We start from the raw sequence: 12,154 nt of genomic DNA, 5'->3' as shown, positions 1-12,154 counted from the left end.
AATAGCAGTAAGGACTATCTGTTATTCAATGTGTTTCTATTGGCTAATAGCAGTAAGGACTATCTGTTATTCAATGTGTTTCTATTGGCTAATAGCAGTAAGGACTATCTGTTATTCAATGTGTTTCTATTGGCTAATAGCAGTAAGGACTATCTGTTATTCAATGTGTTTCTATTGGCTAATAGCAGTAAGGACTATCTGTTATTCAATGTGTTTCTATTGGCTAATAGCAGTAAGGACTATCTGTTATTCAATGTGTTTCTATTGGCTAATAGCAGTAAGGCCAAATACAATGTTTTTGGTTTTGACTCTTAAGGTCAGGTGTGGCCAATTAGTGGGCAAGACCAACACATCTGAAAACACTTAACAAGAGGATAGAGAGAGTTTTGTTGACGCTGAGAACAGAATATCTATGTTTTTAAATAACGTTCTTAGAATGTTCTCTGAACGTTACGACAGTTTTCTTGACGTTCTGAGAATGGAATGTGTGTTTTTAAATAACGTTGTCAGGGGCTCTATTTTCGGCTGTCGTTAAAGCGGCGCAAGTGTCCTTTGCTTGCAATTTCGTCGGGTAGAAACGGGTGCGCCAGCCCTAACACCAGGTACTGCAATTAATTAGTTTTATATTAGTTCGCTTGCTCTTTCAGATGAGGGGGGTGGAAATATTTGAGGTGTGTCCTTAAAAACATGATCCAAAATGCTAATATCAGGCAGTGCTGATAGGGACATTTAAGTCCAACTAAAAGCGGGTTTTAGCAGTAACACAGATGGTTATGGTACGAATTTTGACAGAGGAAACTCAGCCTATTCGGCCGTGATGAGACACTGCCCATATGAATATGAGTAGCCTAATGTGCTGTTGGTGCCTGTATACTACGTATTTAGAAACATTTAAAAAAATGTATATGTTTTTTCCCATTTAGTTTTACTTGATTTAAAACCAAGCATAGCCTCCCCTCCTCAATTAAATCTTCTTCTTTTTTAAGGTATTGCCCAATGCAATTGGGAAGTAGTCAAGAATGTCGATAAAGGGTTTGGCTCCTGAGACCACTTGGAAGGAAATCTTAATGACCAAAACGTTATTAAAACATCAAGTTTGAGAGGAGTAAAACAGTGAAGCCGACATTCCCTTTTAATCTCCACATTGTAGGCAGGCCCACATTTATTTTAGCCAGGCAGGTCCCGTTTTAGACGTGCTTTCAAACCCTCCGCAGTCTGGGCTGTTGTAATATGATCTGCCCCACGGGAGAGTAATGATGACGCCTGTAAGTGTGACATCTCCTATTTAAAACAAGTTGTTGTTTAGTTTAGAATTTGATTCGAATTATTCATTCTCTTCATTCTCTCTTTTTTTTTTAGGCCTAATCAATTGAATCTTGCTTATTGCCCGTGTTTGGCATGTCCATGCTCAGCTATAATGCATCTTTACAGTAGGCCTAGCCCTTATAACAGTTTGAATGCTACTGACTGCCGTGCAATTACTGAAAGCAATGTGGACTACAAATTGGTTCAAATTAACTTATTTAGCAAAGATGTGATAGGTCTACATTTTGTTATTTGTTCAGTAAGCCATTATAACAGACTAACATTCGGAGTTGATATTGAAGGCAATACCACATATTTCACCGTGGAGCACGTTCTGATTGGCCAGTGAGGGGCCAAACCTCGACGCATTCACAACTTTTTTTTCCCTCTCCCCATTTAAAAGGCAGCCCCTTTCTCACCAACGCCACCAAGTGTGCCTATAGTTGTCATAGTGAAAATTAGCCTAAATATTCCCTGACCCCCACCACTGAACCAATAGCGTTACTACTGCCTGCACTTAGATCCACCATTGTGTTCAAATGCAGCCCTTAGAAGCGTTCTCTGAAAGTTGTTTTAATGTTTTATTGTGGTTTTATTATTGGAACAATTTGAGAACATGACTTTAAATATGACTCAATATCCTGGCATCGCCAGGGGCTTTATAAAAACATTTCATTGATTGATTGTCTGATTGATTGATTGATTGACATAGAACCACGAGGAAACCTGTAGGAATAGTACTGAAACAGGGGAAGATGTTGAGACAGTATTTTACATGCATTTTATCACTATGAGAAATATAGGGTTATTTTCAACAAAGATATCTACATATATTTCAGAATGTTGTATATCCCTGGAAATAAATATTCAGAATGAATGAAAAACCTTTTTGGAAACATCCCCCATGAACAAATACTACAGTTTACTATTAAATACTTCAGTATTTACTATAGAATACTTCAGTATTTACTATAGAATACTTCAGTATTTACTATAGAATACTTCAGTATTTACTATAGAATACTTCAGTATTTACTATAGAATACTTCAGTATTTACTATAGAATACTTCAGTATTTACTATAGAATACTTCAGTATTTACTATAGAATGCTCCAGTATTTACTATAGAATACTTCAGTATTTACTATAGAATACTTCAGTATTTACTATAGAATACTTCAGTATTTACTATAGAATACTTCAGTATTTACTATAGAACACTTCAGTATTTACTATTGGATACTCCAGTATTTACTATAGAATACTCCAGTATTTACTATATAATACTACAGTTTACTATTGAATACTCCAGTATTTACTATAGAATACTTCAGTATTTACTATAGAATACTTCAGTATTTACTATAGAATACTTCAGTATTTACTATAGAATACTTCAGTATTTACTATAGAATACTTCAGTATTTACTATAGAATACTTCAGTATTTACTATAGAATGCTCCAGTATTTACTATAGAATACTCCAGTATTTACTATAGAATACTTCAGTATTTACTATAGAATACTCCAGTATTTACTATAGAACACTTCAGTATTTACTATTGAATACTCCAGTATTTACTATAGAATACTCCAGTATTTACTATATAATACTACAGTTTACTATTGAATACTCCAGTATTTACTATAGAATTATGTACTGTAGTACACTGTACTATCCCTTCGATCATGAGTAGTACTTTCTATATAATTGTGTAGTATACTGTAGAATACCATAGTAGATACTACAGTAATGTCCACGAAAACACTACAGTTTTTTTTAACTGCTGTAAATTCAACAGTATTTGATTTGCATATACCCCGCCCAGTCCCCTCCCCCATGATCCAGATTTGTGCCAACCATAAGAAGCCTTACATGCCAAGTATAGACCAAAAGCAGAAGTGCTAAGTTATACAGTCAGACCCCAGTCCCACCTTCCTACAAGTTATGGACAATTTGCATTTTAGCAATGGCAATTTGAATGCACAAAGATACTGTGATGAGATCCTGAGGCCCATTGTCATGTCATTTATCATCAGCCATCACCTCATGTTTCAGCATGATAATCCACGGCCCCATGTCGCAAGGATCTGTACACAATTCCTGGATGCTGAAAAACATGTCCCAGTTCTTTCACCGCCTGCATATTTACAGTTTGATATTTTAGTCTTTGTCCTGTAAGGCTTCCTCAAAAAGAACGATCAACCCGACATATGTCTCCAGTCCCCCAACAGTGTTGTGTGACTGTCCCCAGTCCCCAACAGTGTGGTGTGAATGTCTCCAGTCCCCCAACAGTGTTGTGTGACTGTCCCCAGTCCCCAACAGTGTTGTGTGAATGTCCCCAGTCCCCAACAGTGTTGTGTGAATGTCCCCAGTCCCCAACAGTGTTGTGTGAATGTCCCCAGTCCCCAACAGTGTGATGTGAATGTCCCCAGTCCCCAACAGTGTGATGTGAATGTCCCCAGTCCCCAACAGTGTGGTGTGAATGTCCCCAGTCCCCAACAGTGTGATGTGAATGTCCCCAGTCCCCAACAGTGTGATGTGAATGTCCCCAGTCCCCAATAGTGTGATGTGAATGTCCCCAGTCCCCAACAGTGTGATGTGAATGTCCCCAGTCCCCAACAGTGTTGTATGAATGTCCCCAGTCCCCAACAGTGTGGTATGAATGTCCCCAGTCCCCAACAGTGTTTATTTTTAAAATTAAATTCGATATTATTGTTTTGTCTTTATGTTGTTTATCTACTTCCATGTTTTATGTTTTAGTAATTTGTATATTTTTGGTTGAATATGTTTACATATTTAAATGTGTTATATTATCTAGTTGCTATGTTTATAATTTCTGTATGTTTTACCAGTTTTGTTCTGATGTAACAGAGTCATTTTTCATCATCACCTTGTTGCCTTTCCCTTCTTTATTTTGTCGTTGTTTTGTCTGTCCCTTTTATGTTTGTGTCTGTGTCCGTCCAGACGTCCCCAGCACCCTCCCTCCATCCACCACCCCACCTCCCCGCCCCACCCCACCAGACTCCACCGCCCCCTTAGACCCCCACCTGGCCTCCTCAGACCCTCCAAACACCAACAACAGAGGTACAGTACCACCTCACCCACACCTCCTCTCCTCTCCTCCTCTCTCCCTATAGTCTACTTTTCTTTCATTCTTTCTGCTCTCTTACCTCTCCTCTCCTTCTCTCTCCTCTCCTCCTCTCTCCTCTCCTCCTCTCTCCCTATAGTCTACTTTTCTTTCATTCTTTCTGCTCTCTTACCTCTCCTCTCCTCCTCTCTCCTCTCTCCTCTCCTCCTCTCTCCTCTCCTCCTCTCTCCCTATAGTCTACTTTTCTTTCATTCTTTCTGTTCTCTACCTCTCCTCTCTTCTGACCCTCGTTCTGTCTCTTCTATTCTTCTCCACCACTCAACTACAGAACATCTTCCTCCCTTTCCTTCCTCCCTTTCCTTCCTCTCTGTCCTTCCCCTCTTTCCTTCCTCCCCTTCCATCCTCTCTGTCCTTCCCCTCTTTCCTTCCCTCCCCTTCCATCCTAGCCTTAGCCAGGCTTTTCCCCTTCTGGTCCATGTCTCCCCTTCATACCTTAATGTTTGTTCTATAGAGAGTCTGGGATTCTACAGTCAATGCTCTGGTGTTTCAGCAGGGGGAGGGTGGGGGGGGGGGAATCTCCCTGGTCTCATCAGGTACACCGTAGTGGTGGAGGAATCTCCCTGGTCTCATCAGGTACACAGTAGTGGTGGGGGAATCTCCCTGGTCTCATCAGGTACACAGTAGTGGTGGGGGAATCTCCCTGGTCTCATCAGGTACACAGTAGTGGTGGGGGAATCTCCCTGGTCTCATCAGGTACACAGTAGTGGGGGAGGGGGGGGGGGAATCTCCCTGGTCTCATCAGGTACACAGTAGTGGTGGGGGAATCTCCCTGGTCTCATCAGGTACACAGTAGTGGGAGGGGGGGGATCTCCCTGGTCTCATCAGGTACACAGTAGTGGGGGGATCTCCCTGGTCTCATCAGTACTCAGTAGTGGGGGGGGGGGGGGAGAAATCTCCCTGAATCTTATTCCCTACAGGTCTCTGGTCCCAGGTAAGGCATTATATAGGGAATAGGTTGCAGTTTTGTCTCATATGACAGAAGGGCACAGGTTTTCTCTGTCTGGTTTGTTACACACACACACACACACACACACACACACACACACACACGGTTCGAAATAGTCCCAGATAGGGGTTATTTGGCAGAACTCTTTCTGTTGTTATATGGAACTCTTTTTTTTAAAGGTTCTATAAAGAACCGTGCTCATTAGGTTCTAAGCGGAACATGTATGGTTCTATAAAGAACCGTGCTCATAAGGTTCTAAGCGGAACATGTATGGTTCTATAAAGAACCCTGATTCTAAGGTTCCATGAAGAACCATTAAAACATGGTTGTATATATAGAACCTAAAAAGGGTTCCGTTATGGTTACAACCCTTTGTTATGGTTCTTTATAGAACGTTTATGGAGAATGGTTCTATAAAAAACCTTTTTCAATCACAAATGTTCTTTGCAGATCTCCTAAGAGAGATGTACACAAACCACGTCCCCTCATGTTCTAATGATCTGCCTCCACTACATTATAATTATCACTAAGAGAGATGTACACAAACCACACCCCTCGTGTTCTAATGATCCGCCTCCACTACATTATAATTATCACTAAGAGAGATGTACACAAACCACGCCCCCTCATGTTCTAATGATCCGCCTCCACTACATTATAATTATCACTAAGAGAGATGTACAGGGGGCTCTCTCTCTTTCTCTGTGGTACTGTGTACTGAGGTGTCCTGACCTTTCAGGGTGCTCTCTCTCTCTCTCTCTCTCTCTCTCTCTCTCTCTCTCTCTCTCTCTCTCTCTCTCTCTCTCTCTCTCTCTCTCTCTCTCTCTCTCTCTCTCTCTCTCTCTCTCTCTCTCTCTCTCTCTCTCTCTCTCTCTCTCTCTCTCTCTCTCTCTCTCTCTCTCTCTGCATGCTGGGAGTGATTGGTGCATGCTGGGAATTGTTTGAGTGAAGGAGTGCGTGTGTTGTGGAGAGTTAGATATTCACAACTTTCTTTCGGTTTGCTATTTCTTGGTGGCATTTTCTTGGTTTTCTTCTGTGCATGATTAAGGTTATTATTTTTACTTTTTTTGTTGTGGTAGAATTAAGTTTTTTGTTTTTCGTATCGAAATTACCCTGATTTTGGCGGGGATGGCAGCCCGAATGGGGATGCCGTCCCTGTCACTTCGGCACGGCTTTAGGTGTGTTACTGAAGCTACTGTCACGGTGGAGGAGTTTCTGGTCGCCGTAGGAGAGAAGGTAGGCTATGAGAATATTGCTTATGCATCCCGGATGAATAAAGCTGTGGTGGTATTTCTTAAAGAAGAATGTCTGGTTGATCGGATGGTTGAGCATGGTGTAATTCTTAAAGGAATGTTTTTTCAAGTTACGCCGCTTTTTTCTCCGTCAACAAGGGTAACGATTTCAAATGTACCACCGTTTATTCCAAATGAGCTGTTGGAGCGCGAGTTATTGCGCTTTGGGAAGTTCGCCAGTTCAATTAAGGTTGTTCCGTTGGGTTGCATACACCCGGCGTTGAAACAGGTAATGTCATTTCGGCGACAGGTGTTTATGTTTTTGGACTCACCGGAGCAGACTTTAGAGTTATCGTTTAAAGTCAAGTATGACAATAGATTGTATATGGCTTATGCTAGTACGGGTAGTCAACGGTGTTTTGAGTGTGGGGATGTTGGTCATAAGCGACATGCTTGCCCGAAAAGGGAGAAGGCCGAGGGAGGGGCGCAGGTGGTCATCGTAACGCCTGGGCCCACTGATGTCGGGAGAGGTGGGCCGACAGCGGCAGAGCAGCCACAAGCACCTGGTGCTGAGGAACAAGTTATCCGTGTTGAGGGCACGGGGTTGCAACTTGTATTAGAGGGAAATGTTATGCTACAGAAAAGTATTGTGGTAGAAGGTAAGGATGTGTCTGAAGAGCCAGTTCCTCAGACTGGTGAGCAAGTGCCCAGTATGAGTGCTGGGGTAAAGGAGGGGGTTCATGTGGAGCTAGGCTCCCAGGTAGTGGAGGATATGCCCATTGTGAGTAACAGGGTACAGGAGGGGATTCATGTGGAGCTAGGCTCCCAGGTAGTGGAGGAGATGCCCACTACGAGTAATGAGGTTCAGGAGGGTTTTCATGTGGAGCTAAGCTCCAAGGTAGTAGAGGAGATGCCCACTACGAGTGCTGGGGTTCATGTAGAGCTAGGCTCCCAGGTAGTGGAGGAGATGCCCACTACGAGTAATGAGGTACATGAGGGTTTTCATGTGGAGCTAAGCGCCAAGGTAGTAGAGGAGATGCCCACTACTAGTGTTGGGGTTCATGTGGAGCTAGGCTCCCAGTTAGTGGAGAAGATGCCTACTATGAGTAGTGATGTTCAGGTGGGGCTAGTCTCCCAGGTAGTGGAGGAGATGCCTACTATGACTAGTGATGTTCAGGTGGGGCTAGTCTCCCAGGTAGTGGAGGAGATGCCTGGTACTAGTGATGAGGTGCAAGTGGGGAGTGTTGAAAGGGATGTGGTAGAGGGGAGTCAGTTGTCTGTGGTCTCAGCTGAGGATCAGGAGAATGATATGGATATCTCTTTAGATATGACAGCTGCTGGTGAGGACTCAGTTTATGATCTAGAGGAGGTAAATGAGTTTCTGGATCAGACTTTTGGGAAATCTGTCAAATTGGCAGATTATTTTGATGTTGATAAGTTTGTGAGGTCAGCTGTGATGTTACAGAAGACGGTGGGGTTAGACCAATTGAGTGAGAAGAAACGGTTTCGCTTGAGGAAATTTATTACTGCTGTTGCAGCAGCAAAAGGTGGTGGGAAACGTGTTCAGGTTAAGAGAAGAAAGAAAAATAATGATGATGATCATGCTTCATAGGGTGTCTTTTTTCTCGTTGGTTTCTCTGTGGTTTCTTCTGCTTTTCTTTTCTCTTTTCTATATGGAGGTACTAAGGGTAGGTTCTCTCAATATTAATGGGGGAAGGGACAGGAATAAGAGGGCTTGGGTACTAGAAGTAATAAAACAGAAAAGGCTTAATGTAGTTTTCCTACAGGAGACACATAGTGATGAGGAAAATGAGGTTGACTGGGGTATGTGGTGGGAGGGGCAGCATGTACTCAGTCATGGTACTAATTTCAGTGCTGGGGTGGCAATCTTGTTTTCCTCAGGCTTAGGGGTGACTGTGGTATCTACAACAGAGATTGTCAAGGGTCGGGTTTTATTGGTCAAGGTGGATGTTATGGGGTTTCTGTTTGTTTTTTTGAATGTTTATGCTCCGAATGAGGGTACAGAGCGTATTGCTATATTTGATCAAATAAAGGAAACCTTAAGACAGTGTGACCAAGAGGGGTGTATGGTTTTAGGGGGTGACTGGAACTGTACAGTGGATTTTACTGTTGATCGCACCGCTGAAGAACCTCACCTGCGGTCAGCCACTTGCCTGTCTGGCCTATTAACTGAGTTTGAGCTTTCTGATGTGTGGAGAGTAAGGAATGCAAAAGTTAGGCAGTACACATGGCTAAAAATTAATGAAGGTCGTGTCAGTGCAGCAAGGTTAGACAGGTTGTATGTATCTGATCACTACTGTAGTAGGGTTGGAAAGTGTGCCATTACTCCTGTGGGTTTCTCTGATCATCATATTGTTACTGTTGATATTCACTTGTCCTGTCCACGACGGTCATCGCCTTACTGGTATTTTAATGTTAAATTGTTACATGATGTCATGTTTTGTGACAGGTTTTTGTTGTTTTGGGAAAAATGGAGGGGTATAAAAGGGAATTTTGAGTCCTTGAGACAATGGTGGGAGGTTGGGAAGGCCCAAATACGAGTTTTTTGTCAACAGTATACTGCTCTGTCTCAAACTGAAGTTAAAGAGACTATCAAGGCCCTTGAACAGGACATCAAATCTATTGAATTGAAGCTGCTCACTCAGAACGACCCTGGACTAGTCATGAACCTACAGGACAAGAGACATGAACTGAGGTCGTTTCTGCATGAAAGAGTGAAGGGTGCCTTGATTAGGTCTCGTTTCGCTTCCCTCAAGGATATGGATGCTCCTAGCGCTTTTTTTTTCAACCTAGGACAGTCGAAATTTCAACGCAAACAGATGGTCTGCCTTCGTCTCCCTGATGGGAAGGTGACCACGAATGATATTGAAATGCGTCAACATGCCGTGGATTTTTACTCATCCCTTTATAAGGCGGAGGATTGTGACTCTTTATGTACTGAACAGTTGTTACACGGTCTTCCTCAATTGGGACCTGAGCAGAGAGTCGCATTGGACGCTGATATTACACTGCAAGAGCTGTCCACAGCAGTTATGCAGCTCTCAACAGGCCGAGCCCCTGGCATCGATGGTTTACCATCTGAGTTTTATAAGCACTTTTGGGGGTCTATTGGGGAGGATTTTTATGAAGTGCTGTGTGAATCTTTTCATGAGGGTTCTCTTCCTGTATCCTGTCAACGTGCGGTGCTTTCACTGTTGCCAAAAAAGGGGGATTTGGCTCTCATAAAAAATTGGAGACCTGTTGCCTTGCTGTGCGCAGAATACAAAATTGTTTCTAAATGTCTCTCAAACAGGTTGAAAGAGTATCTGGGATTGTTGATCCACAAGGACCAGTCCTACTGTGTACCTGATCGCTCTATTGTTGACAACTTGTTTCTGATAAGAGATGTTTTAGACATTTGTAAACTGTCGGATGTAAATGTGGGTTTACTTTCGTTGGATCAGGAGAAGGCTTTTGATCGTGTGGACCACCAGTACTTGTTTAAAACAATGAAAGCCTTTGGGTTTGGGGATGTTTTTCTGTCTTGGGTGAATTTACTGTATGCTGGAGCCTCGTGTATGGTGAAGGTTGGTGGTGGTTTGAGTTGCCCCATCCCTGTCGAAAGGGGCATCAGGCAGGGATGCCCAATTTCAGGGCAGTTATATAGTCTGGCGATTGAACCAATGCTTTGTTTTTTAAGAGCGAAGCTTACTGGTTTCTCTGTGCCAGGAGTAATGAAGGGTCCCACGATAGCACTGTCTGCGTATGCAGATGACGTGATCGTTTTTATCACAGGGGGTGAGGATGTTAAGGTTCTCTCAAACACTTTAAAGGTGTATGAGGGGGCCTCCTCAGCTAGAGTAAATTGGGGAAAGAGTGAAGCGCTGTGGGCAGGTCAGCTTCAGATGGGGTCCGCTCCACGGTTACCAGGGGGGCTTCAGTGGGGCAGAGATGGAATGAAGACTTTGGGAGTTTTTCTAGGCTCCGATGTCTTTCAGAAAAAGAACTGGGAGGGTGTAGTGGAGAAAGTGTGTGCCAGACTGTCAAGATGGAAATGGGTGTTGCCCCAGCTGTCCTATAGGGGACGGGTCCTGGTAGCTAATAATCTTGCTGCTTCTACCCTGTGGCACAGACTAATGATTTTACAGCCACCAAAGGGTCTGATACAAGAGCTTCAGAGGACCCTTGTCAATTTCTTCTGGTCTGGACAACACTGGATCAAAGCTGCAGCCCTGTATCTGCCACTGCACGAGGGTGGGCAAGGCCTGGTGGACATTTCCTCTAGGATCACGGCTTTCCGGCTCCAAGCAGCCCAGAGATTGTTGTACAGAGACTGTTCTAGCTGGGTCGAAACAGCCTACATATTGATGAGGAGAGCGGGCTGTTTGGGCTTAGACAAACATCTTTTCCTCTTAAAGCTGGAGGGGGGTGATTTGTCTGGCCTGACTCCATTTTATGAGTCTGTTATGCAGGCTTGGAGAGTCTTTGTCAAGTCCCGTAAGACCGGCACGCTACCAGGGATGTGGCTTTTTGAAGAGCCTCTTTTTCATAATACTGCCATCCAGTCCCGTGTTCTGGGTTCAGCTAGCCTACGTTCATGCCTATTAGGCGTGGGGTGTACCAAGCTGGGTCATCTGATGCGGAGCAGGAGCAGATTGGAGGAGCTGAGAGAAAGAGCGGGGATCCGATCATCTCGCCTACTGAGGAAGGTCGTCGATGAGGTCTGTGACTCCTTGCCAGTGCTTCATCTGCAGTATGTGACTGACATTTCCAATTCTGATCGGTGGAAGGAGGGTCTGGATTATGTGTTCCCTGCACTGATTGTTAGTGCTGCGATGGGGGCATTTGAGGAGGATGCGGGGATGCTGCTTTCCTTCGATACCCCGGAGCTGGGGGAGTTCAACGAGGTGGGAAAGAAGGCTATGTACAGAACATGTGTGAAGGTGTCCCATGCCTCTTCCCTGGAAGGGGTAAAATCGACGAGGTGGGCGGATGTGCTTGGTCCAGGTGCTTCTCCAAAAGGCTGTTGGCGATCATTATATAAACTGCCTATTGATAAGAGGACAGCTGACCTCCAATGGAGGATAATACATGGAGCTATAGCCACCAACATGCATCTGGTACACCTGGACCCTACTGTTGGGGAGGGGTGTCCATTCTGTGCTGAAGATGAATCTCTGGCACATCTGTTTTTACTGTGTCCCAGGTTGGTTGGGATGATTGATCTGATCACTGATTGGTTCTCAACGTTGGGAGAGGTTTTCTCTTCCCAACTGTATATACTTGGGCCAAAGTACAGGTTCAGTCAAAAGGGTGTAGTTGTGTTGCTTAATTTTGTGTTAGGGGCAGCAAAATTAGCGATATGGAAGACCCGAAAGAACAGCATTCGGGGACAGGGGTCTGTGGATGTGGTGGGAATGCTGGAGGGAATGTTGGCAGCGAGACTAAGGGTTGAGTTTGCCTATTATAAACTTGTCAACAATATTGATCTGTTTTTGAGTATATGGGGTATTCAGA

At 43.7% G+C, this 12,154-nt stretch overlaps 1 protein-coding gene across 3 annotated transcripts in view; it reads left to right on the top strand.

The window, feature by feature from the left end:
* The window catches only part of LOC139388026 (cell adhesion molecule 2a), a 736,543-nt gene that overhangs the window by 660,454 nt on the left and 63,935 nt on the right, over positions 1-12,154 (top strand). For 2 of the 3 annotated variants that reach the window (XM_071134516.1, XM_071134515.1), the window contains one exon: positions 4,276-4,395. The exons of the other annotated variant lie outside the window; for it this stretch is intronic. In XM_071134516.1, the coding sequence (XP_070990617.1) occupies positions 4,276-4,395 (120 nt within the window). The remainder of the gene's footprint in view (positions 1-4,275; positions 4,396-12,154) is intronic. 3 annotated transcript variants of the gene reach the window in all.

The sequence above is a fragment of the Oncorhynchus clarkii genome, chromosome 29 (genome assembly GCF_045791955.1).
Source record: "Oncorhynchus clarkii lewisi isolate Uvic-CL-2024 chromosome 29, UVic_Ocla_1.0, whole genome shotgun sequence".
Lineage (NCBI taxonomy): Eukaryota > Metazoa > Chordata > Actinopteri > Salmoniformes > Salmonidae > Oncorhynchus > Oncorhynchus clarkii.
Note: the sequence above shows the minus strand (reverse complement) of the source record. Positions and strands in the feature narration are given on the sequence as shown.